The sequence below is a fragment of the Candoia aspera genome, chromosome 6 (assembly GCF_035149785.1).
Source record: "Candoia aspera isolate rCanAsp1 chromosome 6, rCanAsp1.hap2, whole genome shotgun sequence".
NCBI lineage: Eukaryota > Metazoa > Chordata > Lepidosauria > Squamata > Boidae > Candoia > Candoia aspera.
The window spans coordinates 56,134,855-56,147,968 of record NC_086158.1 but is presented as its reverse complement, the minus strand read 5'-3'; the positions used below and the strand labels follow the sequence as shown (position 1 = coordinate 56,147,968).

General features: G+C 39.5%; 1 protein-coding gene across 1 annotated transcript in view; it reads left to right on the top strand.

The window, feature by feature from the left end:
• AFAP1L2 (actin filament associated protein 1 like 2) overlaps positions 1–9,355 on the top strand; it is a 98,138-nt gene extending 88,783 nt beyond the window's left edge. Inside the window, exons 12-19 of the mRNA XM_063307205.1 lie at positions 1,667–1,812; positions 2,987–3,098; positions 3,381–3,620; positions 4,747–4,897; positions 5,342–5,506; positions 6,540–6,733; positions 8,279–8,401; positions 8,665–9,355. Coding sequence (XP_063163275.1) covers positions 1,667–1,812; positions 2,987–3,098; positions 3,381–3,620; positions 4,747–4,897; positions 5,342–5,506; positions 6,540–6,733; positions 8,279–8,401; positions 8,665–8,691 — 1,158 coding nt within the window. The 3' untranslated portion in view covers positions 8,692–9,355. The remainder of the gene's footprint in view (positions 1–1,666; positions 1,813–2,986; positions 3,099–3,380; positions 3,621–4,746; positions 4,898–5,341; positions 5,507–6,539; positions 6,734–8,278; positions 8,402–8,664) is intronic.
• Positions 9,356–13,114: the final 3,759 nt, after the last annotated feature.

Here is a 13,114-nt window from a genome sequence, read left to right as displayed (position 1 = left end):
ATGATATTGTGAGGTCAAGAATGCTGGAGGAAAGGGGAAAAAAGGAATAAGAGAGTAAAACAACCTTGGGAGTATCTAAAATTAGGCCAAAGTTCACAAGTCGTCCACATATTGCAAATGCTCCACCCTGCAATATAATGTGTAGTTAGCTGGTGCAACTTTAACTTGTGCACATAATTTACATTAAAACAAATTGTGACATTGAATACTCTCAGCAATATCCACCCCCCACCACCACTTTTTGAGTTCTGCCCAGAATATTATAGCATCTTCATTGTGTGAAACAAAAGAAATTCAGACGTAATCCATTATATCATATACAAGGATATATAAATTCAAATTTCATCTTCTAATCTTGATCATGTAACTTTCAGTCTTTTTTTTAATATTCAGCTAGATAGATTAAGTACAGGTGGAAATAAATGTAATCTTAATCTACTGTAACCTTCCTTGAATTACATTTAATTTACACTAGAGGAAAAGTTGATTTGAAAATCAGCAAGTTTCTCACCTCCATTACTTTCACTCAAAGTTGTTCTTTCTTTGTTTATTGCTAATCTTAGATTCTCTGACATCAGCAACATTTGAGTAGGAGGAGGAAAATGTGACAAATTTCCTGCATTTTGTAGTGGGAGGAATATTTGCAGCCAAGGGTAGGATTGCCAATCACTACCAGAGAGACTGAGTATTGTTTTGTTTAGCAGACAAATTGCTGAGTTTGATGGAGCCAGAATAAGGTCTACTTCAACAGTTATTTCAAGTTAGCTTCATTCACAAAGTTAAGGTATCATGTGGATTCAGCATTTTAGTTCAAGGCAGCTAGAAATTATAAAATCATTTCTTATAGATCTATCATGGTACTTACAGAATGCTTTCCATAGGCATCCATAGGGGTTGTTCAGATCTTGTGACTTATGGGTTGCATCTGACATCAGGATACAACTGTAAAAGGCTGATGTCTGTATCATGTTGCACATTTCAGCATTTTTTTTTCTCAACTTGGTTTGTAGATGATGCCTGTGATGCTTTCCTTCATCTTTCACCACCAAATTTTAATCTTTATTTTAGGACCATTTGGTACAGAAATGTTTGGAAAATCAAATTGGTGCCACCTTCTGGGGGAAAAAAAGAAAGATATTTAGATGAAATGCTTCTTTGAAATTCTGGTGCATTTTTCCCCTTGGGGCAGTTAAACTCTCATTTATTATTCCAGAACAAATCCTACCTTGAATATAGAATTTTCACAAATTTTTAAATAATGAAATGTCTATATGGGTCTATGAATCACTGAATTTCAAGGACATCCTTATATAGTTGATTTTCCATAGGATTTGGGCAGAACATGATTTCCTCACTTCCTTCTCCCACCCTGTACCTATTCTGTCTCAAGTAAGGTCTCTTTGCCCAATGAGCAAATTGATTTGTTCACCCCATTCAGCAAAGTAGTTCAACTCTTCAGAAAATATTTTTGAGACATTGCTGAGTGGAGAAAGGTGAAAAATTTGTCTTTTCTGCTGCTTACTTCCAACTTTTCTTTGGATCCAAGCCATTGCATTAGAAGAAGTCCACTGATTAGAGGTCCACTAATCCACTGATCAGAAGAAGTTTGAACTGAAGACCTTGCCTACAGCTATAACCACTGGTTCTGTTTCCATTTATTTAACAGACAAAGTCTTCTGAAGAAATGGGCCACTGGCTTGGTGTCCTTTTGTCAGAATCTGGCTCTAAAACAGATCCCGAGGAACTTACTTATGATTACGTTGATGCTGACAGAGTTTCCTGCATTGTCACTGCAGCAAAGAACTCATTATTGTAAGTTTCTGTGGTAGCAAGTTTGCCATTCAGAATCTGTTTCATTACGGTGGTTTCTTAGTATCTATTTCCTAGTCACTTGCTGAGATGGGCGGCTATAGAAATCAATAAATAAAATAAAAATAAATATTGACCCTGTTAAACAAGAGTTTTGTTTTTTGTCTTTGTTTTTTACTGGAAAATAATAAATGGAGAATTCTGTGGGATTTTTACTGCTTGCAGTAAAAGAAAAGAAACAGTTGGAAAAGAATTAGCTGTAGTATGTAAATATAGAGCCTCGTGTGGCGCATAGTGGTAGGCAGCAGTATTGCAACTGAAACTCTCCCCATGACCCAAGTTCGATCCCAGCGGAAGCTGGATTCTTGGGTAGCTGGCTCAGGTCGACTCAGCCTTCTATCCTTCTGAGGTCAGTAAAATGAGCACCCAGCTTGCTGGGGAAGGTGACAACTGGGGAAGGCAATGGCAAACCACCCTGCTCTATAGTCTGCCAAGAAAATGTCGCGAAAGTGGCGTCCCCCCAAAGGGTCAGATGTGACTTGGTGCTTGCACAGGGGACCTTTCAGCTTTCACATGTAAATATAGCCCATATATATGACAAATTGAAATGAAATTGCCATGCTAAAGAAAAAGAAAGTATCCAAATGATTACTTCCCATATTTACCCAAAGGAAGATGACCTCTGAATTAAGATGCAACCCCATAAAAAGGGGAAATTGGACAGGGAAAAAAATTCATATTTTCTCACTGTTTTAAAGAAAGTATGTGGGGAGAACAAATGAATGGAAACACAAATTGTTGTATTTCAGATAAATACAATGATTTTAACTTTCCAACCTGAAGCCCACCAAATGTCTTGAGACTGGAACATTTGAAATTAAAACTAGAATTCTTGGGAAATTATAGTGGACCTCTTGTTGTGTGATTACACAGGTGTGCAACACATGTGGCCTTTTGCTGATAGGAGCCAGTGCTTTGCTCTTTGTTGTACACAACAAAAGGAGTGTGTTTTACAGGGTGGCTGCTTCATTGGAGTGCAAAGTCTTGGGTATCTGATGGAAAGTGGAAGTCAGGAGCAGTTGCCGTATCCAAAGATAGCAACTGTTAGCATATTAAGAGCTGTTACTGGTGCTGCTTTGACACCCTGTGATAGCAGGTTTGTTTTCATGTTTTCCAGCTTAATGCAGAGAAAGCACTCTGAACCCAACACTTACATTGACAACTTGCCAAAGAGAATGGGGGACCAAGAAGAACTCTATGATGATGTGGACGTTCCAGAGGCAACCATGGTGAGGTGTTTGCAGAACAGGCCATTTTGTTTATCATTCTAAGCCGCAATCACTGAAATTGGGGAGGGGGGGGTTGGAACTGCAAAGTGATTTATCGTCAGTAATATTTAAAGAAAGTCATGCTGGACTGCTATTATAAATTCATCAATAAATTTTAATCCACGTTACTGGATGATGCATAGCAGTGTTTATTCATCCTGTCAAATGGAAGTCACTCTTATTCTGAGTGAAATGTATTTCTTTCTGTGGAATTATTAGTGGGTAACATGCCATCTTTTACAGGATGCTGTGCCTCCAAATGGAAGTAAATGTGATGGGGAACAGGACAGAGTCTATTTAGACCTCACTCCGGTAAAATCCATACTGCATGGTGCTGGCCCAAAGCAGGGCCAGTCTCCTCCTTCAGTTTCTCCACCTTTGCAAAGATCTATGAGCAAGAGCTCAGAGGACTATGAGAAAAACTCAGCCATGCTGCAAAAAGAAGCAGATCTGAACAGAAGTGCAATGGAAATTCCAGAACAGGTACTATAGAGAAATAAAGTTTTATTTTTACAATGCCCTTCCATAGGCTGACACCTTTCACGTGTGTTGGGTCTGCAGTTCCCAATATTTCCAGATAGCATGGCCTTTTGGAATGATGGGAGTTGAAATACAAAGGTAGCAGGTCATGGCAAATGTATCTGCTTAAGGCTTTGGACAGCCAGTCAGTCAGTGACAGAACAATCTAATCTCATGTGTGGGGGACAAATAATATTCCATCCTTTCCTGATGGTTCTGACATGTATATTAGACAGAACAGATGAACTGAAACAGTCTGATGACCCTGAAGGGGAAGGAGGCAGATAACAGAAACCAGATTGCTGTCCTTTCCCTAGTGTGAAAGGAGACACTACAGTAAAGGATCCTGTGTATGTTAGAAGGTGCTGGTATCAGTACAAGAAGGTGGGGTTGGAGCCTTCATAGGAATGTGGCATTTAGAGGCACTGGTCAGATCATAGTAAGGTCAGCCCACAGTATTATCAGATGTAACATTCCGTCTGTAAAGCTTGTACAGTGGTGTGATTTACATCCTCTGTAACAGTCCTGATGGTAAATAACCCATAACCATGCTTAGTTCTGGGCTTCTTTTTTGCATTTTTGTGGTCGAGAGCCCAGTGATCACTGTAGTTGTGCATGCCAATTAAAAAAACAACTTAGTTGCATCTATCTCCAAATGCATTGATTCTTTATTTAAAGGAAGGTGACCTTTTTCCTACAACATGTGTTAAGACCTAGCTATGTTCTTAACTCAGGGATGCACAACTTTTCTGGACAGAGAGCCACACTTTGCTGCAGGTTGCAGTCCAAAAAGTAGCGGGTGAAGCTTGGACGAAACTGAGGGGTTTTTTTTTACAGTTCATTTAAATTAAAGTGTAATTTAAATTAAACGTACAGTAGTTCAGATGACAAACTTTCCAGTCACATATTTAATCATTTTCTTCTTTCATATTAAATATTTCAATTGATAAACATTTTGGAGATCTCCACAGCGAAAGCTTTCAGGGGATGCTAGTTACCCTGGGGATTCAGATGCTGCCCCTCTATTCTCTAGGGTGGCCTGGATTATTTAATATGGAAAATATTCCTTCTCATCTTGCTTCTCCAACAGAGGCCTCCAGACATAGATGAGCTGCCATCTCCATGGACAGCAACAGTAAAAATCCAGACACAGCAGCAAATTGTATTTCCTCAGAGTGACACCACTATGGTTATGGGTGCACCAAAGGAAAAAATGGAAAAGCCCAAAGTGATGAATACAGGTAGGTATGCTGACTGCAATAGTATCTCTTTAGTTCAAGCTTTTATGACTGGGTTGGATAATCTCTTTTCTGTCTAGGGCCACACTAAATGTTATGCATACAGTAGATCTACTGGTTAATTGTGGGTGAGGATTAAGTGAACAGCAGGCTAGTTTGGGACATCTTTTCTCTCTCTCTCTGATACCTTCTTATTTCACTGGCTTTCTCCCTCCTGCATGGCAGCAGGCTGGGACAGAATTCTATTTGATGGCTTACAGAAGGCTGTGGAAGTCAGGCCAAAGTTTTCTTGAGACTGAGCACTTCAAGTAGCCCAGTAGATAGACATAGACCTGCTGTTACTCATTTTTCAGCCATATTCAATAATTTTTTCTAGCGTTTGTAGTTTCTGTCATGGGAAAAGGTTCCTGCACTAACAGAGCATAACTAAATTAACTGCCCCTGTAGCCCCCGTAGAAACAAAACTAGGCAAGAACAGGACAGAGGCTGAAGTGAAGCGATATTCAGAGGAGAGAGATCGTTTGGAGAAAGATAAAGAAGAAATCCGCTCTCAGCTGGCAAAGCTTCGAAAAGAGAAAAGGGAGCTGAAAGAGATGCTGATAAACTGCTCAGGTAAAGTTCCATTGCCCATCTCATTTTCACTCACTGGTGCTTGGCAGAGAACAGCCAATCATTTTAGGCATTAGCGATGCGACCGTGTTTTGTGAGACTGCTGGATGAGGGCTGAGATACCAAAAAAAAGGTTCTGACCCTGTTTGGTGCCACTTCTTCAGAAGAAGAGGAGCTTCATATATTCTTCTGGAGAACAACAGATACACTATTTTGATTTATTTGATAAGTAGTATGCTCTCCATTTCTCCACAATCTTTCCTACCTTTGCTCCCTTGAAGAATGTGATGGTCCAAAGACTGCCCATAAAAAGTGTCTGATGCAACAAGTTGAAGTCAATGTGCTAACTGGAGCAAAGCATTTAGAATATATTATATCTGTTTTGCTGTTCTGCACTCCCAGTTTGATTTTCTAGAGCCTACTGAAGTTGCTTAAAAATCCTAAATGGTTTGAGATTTGGGTACCTTAAAGACCATCTTTGCCATATATTCCTACCATATACTGTGTAAACTATACACTGTGTGTATGTGTGTGTGTGTGAAGCTCAGATCTCTTAATTCTGTGGGAAGCAAACAGGCCCTTTTCTCTAGAGATACCTCTCTTGTAGAATGCCCTATTAAGTGAGATCCATGAGACCCCAACATTTTTGTTTATGTGACTGGTAAAAAACATGGTGATTTAAGAAGGCTTTGCCTAGAATGTCCTTTTTACCTCTATTGTTAGCTTTACTATTTTAGGTTTGTATTGCTCTTCTAGATGTGTTGCTTTAATATTGTTTTCTTCTGATTGTTTTCTCAGGAGTTGTTGGTTGTAGTTTAGGTTCTATGAGGTTTTATTTTGCTAAGTTTTCTTAAATCCATTTTTGGGGGGGAAAGTTGGATATTAAATAAAGGAAAATAAAGTTTTTCTTTTGTTCTATAACAAATAAATTGAAGGGAAGGAGAGGATAAGACACTGGCAAAAAAAACCCCTGGAGATAGGATAATCGATTGTACTGTGTCTATCACTTTCTGAATCCATGTTTTTCACTTGGCAGATAAGAATAAGTTATCTACAATGGAACAGAAGCTGAAAGAGATAGAGGAAGAATGTAAGAGGAAAGAAGATCGGCGTGTTGATTTGGAGCTCAGTCTTGTTGAAGTAAAGGAGAATCTCAGGAAAGCAGAGTCTGGTCCAGTTACACTTGGCACCACAGTGGATACCACACACCTGGAAAATGCAAGCCCCAAAGTATGTAGTATGTTACTTTTAGGAGCAGTAGGATGTTTTTCAGCAAAGAAAGCAACTGAAATGGGCAGCTTGTTTGAATATCTGTGAGCCAAGAGTTCTGTGATGGAATCTTTGCTCATGTTTTTAAAAAACTTAAAAGGGGGTTTACAAGATCTGAGTTGCTTTGAAACACTAATGTCAGAATTATTCACCCTGTTAATATTGTTAACAATATGAATCATGTTTTCATTCCTCAGTTAGGTTAATATAATTGGCCTTCAGTTGGCAAGAAAGACACAAGGAGAAAGGATGGAAGTTACATTTCCCTTAATCTGGTTTCCCACTCCTGATCCATTCTCTGCTTCATTTGCATGACTCAGTGAGCCCATGGTCAACTTGCAAATTTGTGTCTTTATGGTTGTCAGTGGTTCTGATTAGCTTATGACATTTCAAAGCAGAAACAGGAACCTTTTCAAGTCCTAGGTTCCCACCCAGTCCAAACGAAATAGCTCGACATTTTACAGAATTGCTTGAGTCTCTGAAATTACATGAAATCTCATGATAGATTTTGGTGGTTTCATAAGGCTCTGAGGATTTAGCATTCTTGCACATGCTAAATCACATAGTTTGGTTATTTGTATAATTTAAGGTCCTTCTCATTAAAATTATTTTAATTTTAACAATGTTGTTGGGTGGGGGGAGTCATGGATAACATCTGAAGAAGTGATAGATGTTCTGGCATTGACATGTTACCAATCTGCATTTCAAAGCATATCAAAACAGAAACCTAAATCTTTGACATAGATCTATGGACATTAATGTTTCATCACTATCTCCTGCTCGAAAAGATAGCTTGGAAATGTGGCATTTCCAGCTATAGTCTGCTAGGTGCTTGCAAGCACAGCATCTTAGCTTCAGATATTGAGACATACATTGCCTATGAATATGACAGTATATTTAACTGCTGTGTCAAAATGAAAAAATATGAAAGAGAAATCCATCTATTACTATGAATAATTATTTACAGTTTAAGCTACTGATTTTAGAACCCTGCATAACATTTACAACATTTGCATTTGTGAGCGAATAGTGTGTTGATGCACACAGTTTGCTCCAACATGGCTCTTTCTGATAGTGGGAGTAACTGTTCAAAATTGGATGACCTATCAGCAATTTGTTAATCATCTTGTTTCTCTCCTAATGAATGAATCATAAGCTAAGAGTAAACCATGGATTAGACTTTTTGGAGAGAAAGAAGCCAGAGCTCTTGGTTCACTGCTAATGTAAGACATACAATAGCATGCTGCTCATTAGTGCTTTGGCCAAAATTGGAAAGAATTCTGGCTTTATTCTTGCTACATGAAAACACAACACCAGAGTCAGTTGTTTCTATAAATTGCTAGGACCAAATACAACATTAATTTATACATCCACATTCCACATATCCACAATCAGAAGCTTTGACAATGAAGATTCCATGAACTCTGATATGCAACTGATAAAATGTACAATTAAAATAGTAAAGTGTGTGTGATCACAGCTATTCTCTTTTCCCCCTAAATGTAGATGAAAGTTGCCAATCCTATGAATAACCCAGAAAACTCACCTGTCAATTCAGCAGTGGCACTAAAAAACCGTCCTTTATCTATCATGGTCACAGGGAAAGGAACAGTTTTACAGAAAGCAAAGGTAAGGCATGTAGGAAGCATGTCCACTGGAATTATGTAGCAAAAAAACAAAAAAGCCACCAAAGTAGCATTCATGGTTTGGTAGGTCATGGCAGCTGGAAGCAGTACCTGGATGGGGGACCACCAGGAAAAAATATACTTAGTTGTCAAAATAACCCGAGACCATCCAGGCAGGGCTGGTCCATCAGTAGTTAAACTTCACATGAGGGAGGCATCTGCATCTTCACAAGCTAATATGAGAACTTCTTTTCTTTTTGTTTTCAGGAATGGGAAAAGAAAAGTGCTAGTTAGGAAATCCTAGCCTCAAGAACAGACTGAAGACAAACCAGCTCTTTGTGGACTGCAGAAGCCTACTGCCAGTAGCAAAAATGTCCAGATGAAGAAAGGGTGGCGAGTGGGGAACTGTATCATACTGTCTAGAAGAAACGATGGACCTTGGCCAGACCCCGGCATGGCCTTCCTTAGACTAAGGCTATTGCTCCTTTTAGCAGACTTGCACTGTGTAGCTGAGACAGTTAACCAAGTGGAAACAGTACTTCAAACCCCACTGGTGTCCTGAAACTGTTGCTGTACATAAGGAAGCTTTTGTGTATGTTTTATCACTGCACAGTCTAGGATTTGTTGTTAAAGAAATCCTGGTGGCTTTTAGTTGGATCTGTTTAATGTTCCTGTAGCATACCAAGGCATGGCAGGAGACAGAGGAGGTAAAGTTGAGGCCCATATCAGACATTTCTTTGGGAGAGAAGTTTTCCTAACCAACAATGAGAATTGGAACAATACTTCTGTGCACTTGCAACTAAATGCAGCTGTTCTGTAGAATACAACCTAATTTCCCTTCCACATGAGGAAATGGCAGGTGCTCAAGTTCAAAAGTTCAGCTGGCATACCAGGCTTATTTGGATGCCCTAATTTCAGCTATGCCCATGCCTGTGCATTGTTGTTGTTTATTCGTTCAGTCGCTTCCAACTCTTCGTGACTTCATGGACCAGCCCACGCCAGAGCTTCCTGTCGGTCGGCAACACCCCCAGCTCCCCCAGGGACGAGTCCATCACCTCTAGAATAGCATCCATCCACCTTGCCCTTGGTCGGCCCCTCTTCCTTTTGCCCTCCACCCTCCCTAGCATCAGCACCTTCTCCAGGGTGTCCTGTCTTCTCATTATGTGGCCAAAGTATTTCAGTTTTGCCTTTAATATCGTTCCCTCAAGTGAGCAGTCTGGCTTGATTTCCTGGAGGATGGACTGGTTTGGTCTTCTTGCAGTCCAAGGCACTCTCAGAATTTTCCTCCAACATGCACATGCATACTGACCCTATATGATCCATGGATTTGAACATGCCCTCTACCTTATTAAGAGAGCCAATTTGGTGTAGTGGTTAAGGCACCAGGCTAGAAACCAGGAGACCATGAGTTCTAGTCCTGTCTTAGGCACAAAGCCAGCTGGGTGACCTTGGGCCAGTCACTCTCTCTTAGCCTTAAGAAGCAGGCAATGGCAAGCCACTTCAGAAAAACCTTGCCAAGAAAACTGCAAGGACTAGTCCAGACAGTCATCATGAGTCAATACTGACTCAAAGGCACAAATAAAAATAAAAATCTACCTTATTAACACAGGAACTCCTATATATACAAGTTTTCTCATATACATGTATGAGTGGGCAATGTGCATGGCTATGAGCTTTGCTTTTGGTCAAACAACACAGACGAGTTCATTCTTAACCACCTATAGTTGTCAATCATTTAATGATGACTCACAATGTAATATGTAAATGTGTTTAAGGCAAGAGGTGATTCCACTGCACTTCAGGGACACTGATACTTCAGGACAGGAACTGAGCACATGCTGCATCCCTTTGTATTCTGTGGGGTACATTTCACTGCAGAAATTTTAAAGAAGTGTTGCATTTCACACATTTTGATTAATGCAAACACACAAAAATGATTTAGAGGAGAAAGGAATTCTACCCACACTTTAAAGGTATTTAATTACCCTTTTTCATAAACAAAGTATAATTAGAGCAAGGTAGCAAGAGTGCTTGAACTATTTTTCTGCCTGAGGCAAAGAACTACAAGGAGCCTCTCCACCCTGCATAACTCCATGCAGAGAAACTGAAAGCTGAAGTGTTGTTGAGTAGTGCTGAGGGCAATAAACTAGCTTAGGAGGCATATAGTGAGTATATATGGGCACATATGGCATCATCCATTCTACTCCCTCCATTATATACCTCTAGGGCCTGCTGCTTCACTCTGTCCAGTGTGGGAGCTAAACCTACAAAGTAGGACTTGATATGCTAAGTTCAGGAAATACAAGGGAGGTTATCATTTAAAGTTAGCATGGATTCTATGCCCAACATGTTCTGTATTTTATCCTTGAAATCTTGAATAGGAGTAATTTTTCATGGTTAGGTATATATGAAGAGAAGGCATTGTTGTTAAATAGCTAATGGCAGTAAAATGCTGTAAAGACTCAGCAGGCTTGATATCCGAACACCTTTCCAGACAATCATGATACTGTGTAATAGAAGTGCACTCTAATTATTTGTTTGTTGCAGGAACTCGAAACATCAGATTTCCACTATTCATATTATGGTGGGCCAGAAGCATTTTCTTGGCAGCAAAAGCATTATTTATCACAAAGAAAATGTTGTCTTTAGATAACACATATATTGATAGATAAACGTATTAATGTTTCAAATACTCATTGGCTAGTATTCATAAAGTCAATGACAATCTTAACACTCTACCTGGTGCCTGGGTCATTTTAGAGCATCTTAAAGGATCCATTCCCTTTCTCTTCCTAACCACCTTTATAGGCTACTCCACTCATCCGAAGCCCTTTCCTCATATGTCTATACAACTGTAATTCTAAGATTATATCTAAGGACTTGACTGGTTTGTGCCCTTCTCTTATATATTCATTTTTCTGGCATCTAGAACTCAGGTGTCTCTTGTTGGATTACATTAGGAAGTGTTCTGAAAAATGTGGTAGCAGCAGAAAGAAATCTCTCGCAACAATCTTCAGCTGTTGTAACCCTGTGTTGTCCTTTGATGCCCACAATGCACTCAAATAGATACGTGTAAATGTTACATGTGTAAGGGCTTTGTCATATTCAAGTGAGAATATGTCTTAGGTTTGCAGGCCAAGGGTTAACTAAGGCTAAATGCTAGCTATGCTGTGCATTTGTGTTTGATAAATAGCCTTAAGGCTGCAGGACTATCTGAAAAAGTAGATTGGGTACAACCAATTAGAAGAGAAGCAAGCAGTTCACTGATGAAATCTAAGACCCCTCCAGTATATGTGCCTTCAGTGACTGTACAACCTGCTTTGTGATGTCTGTAGGCCTTTGTGGCACATGCCAGTGCAGGCAAATGTTGAAGTGTTAGAGTGAGGATGAGTTAAAATGCTGGCAAACTTTGATGCCCTGACAACTGGAAGCATCAATAGAAAAGGTACTAGGGGAGCAGCAACTGGCTCATTTATCCCCCTTGGTGCAAACAGGTCACTTTAGACCATAGAGCGCTGCATTTCAACCAAAGCACTATGGCTGGTGGTGTCAGCCAAGACAGAGGAATTCAACATCAGATCCAAAACTTTGTTTTAAATAATCCTAGAACTGTTATTATTGTGTTTCTAGCTTTAAAAAAAAACAAAACCTCTTTATTGTACATGTGTCTTTGTAGTCAGTTGCTATTTCAGATGAATAATTTTTAAATAAATAAAAATATTGGCTGTTCAGCCAGAGAAATAACTAACAGTTTCCACTGAATGTCTGGTTTTATCTAGGCCTACAAAGTTGAACTTTTCAACTTTCTACAAGGAACAGTTAGTAACCTATTCCAAAATTCTTTAAGGGAGCCTCACTTTCTTTTATCTGCATTCATATGGTATAATGTGTTCTTGTCCAGTAGGGGACACCCCTGTAGCATTTTTTATAGAATGTATTAATAACAGTCTTTTTACTGGCTGTAAAAAGATTCAAGGCTTCTTGAGATACAGGAATTATGTAGGGAAAAAATGTACTAATTCAGAGCAACCTGAGAAATCTTACGCTAAAGCTGCATCGTTCAAGCCAGTGATTTTAACAGACATGGGCATTTTAACACACAGTTTCCCCGTTCACAAGATGGCAACTATAAAGTGCGCAGTGCTTGTTATAGGCCAATAACCACTAGTTCCATTGATGATAATCAGTCCATATCATGGAGGAGCTCTGCGTGAGGGGGTGATAATCTGAGACTCTGACAGGCAAAAGTTTTCTATGGGACTTAAACTGACCACTCCAAAAGCCTGTATTTTCATCACTGTGACTAATAAAGAGATATAAACGCTCCCAAGTTAATCATGTGTGGTCTGAAGCAATAGCAGCATCTTTTGGTCCTCACTAAATTGACTACCTGACAAGACCCATTGCTAAAGTCTTATATATGATCAAGCATAACGTGTGCCTGCTCTCCCTAAAACATCCTTCCTCAGCCTGGATTGCTTCAGGTTTATGGGTTGGAAATTACAGGAGCTGAAACCCAACATATCTGGACGCTTTGGCAACTACCCCTTCAAGCATTGATAGTTCAAGCATTGGTAGTTATTCTCTGCCCCTTCCAAGAATCAATCTTGGAAGCTTTGAAAAACAAACAGATTGAATTGTTGCTGATTTGGTTTCAGCTAATGAGTAATTTGCAAATAGCATTTCCACAACCTTTCAAAGGTTTCCAGATTTTTGT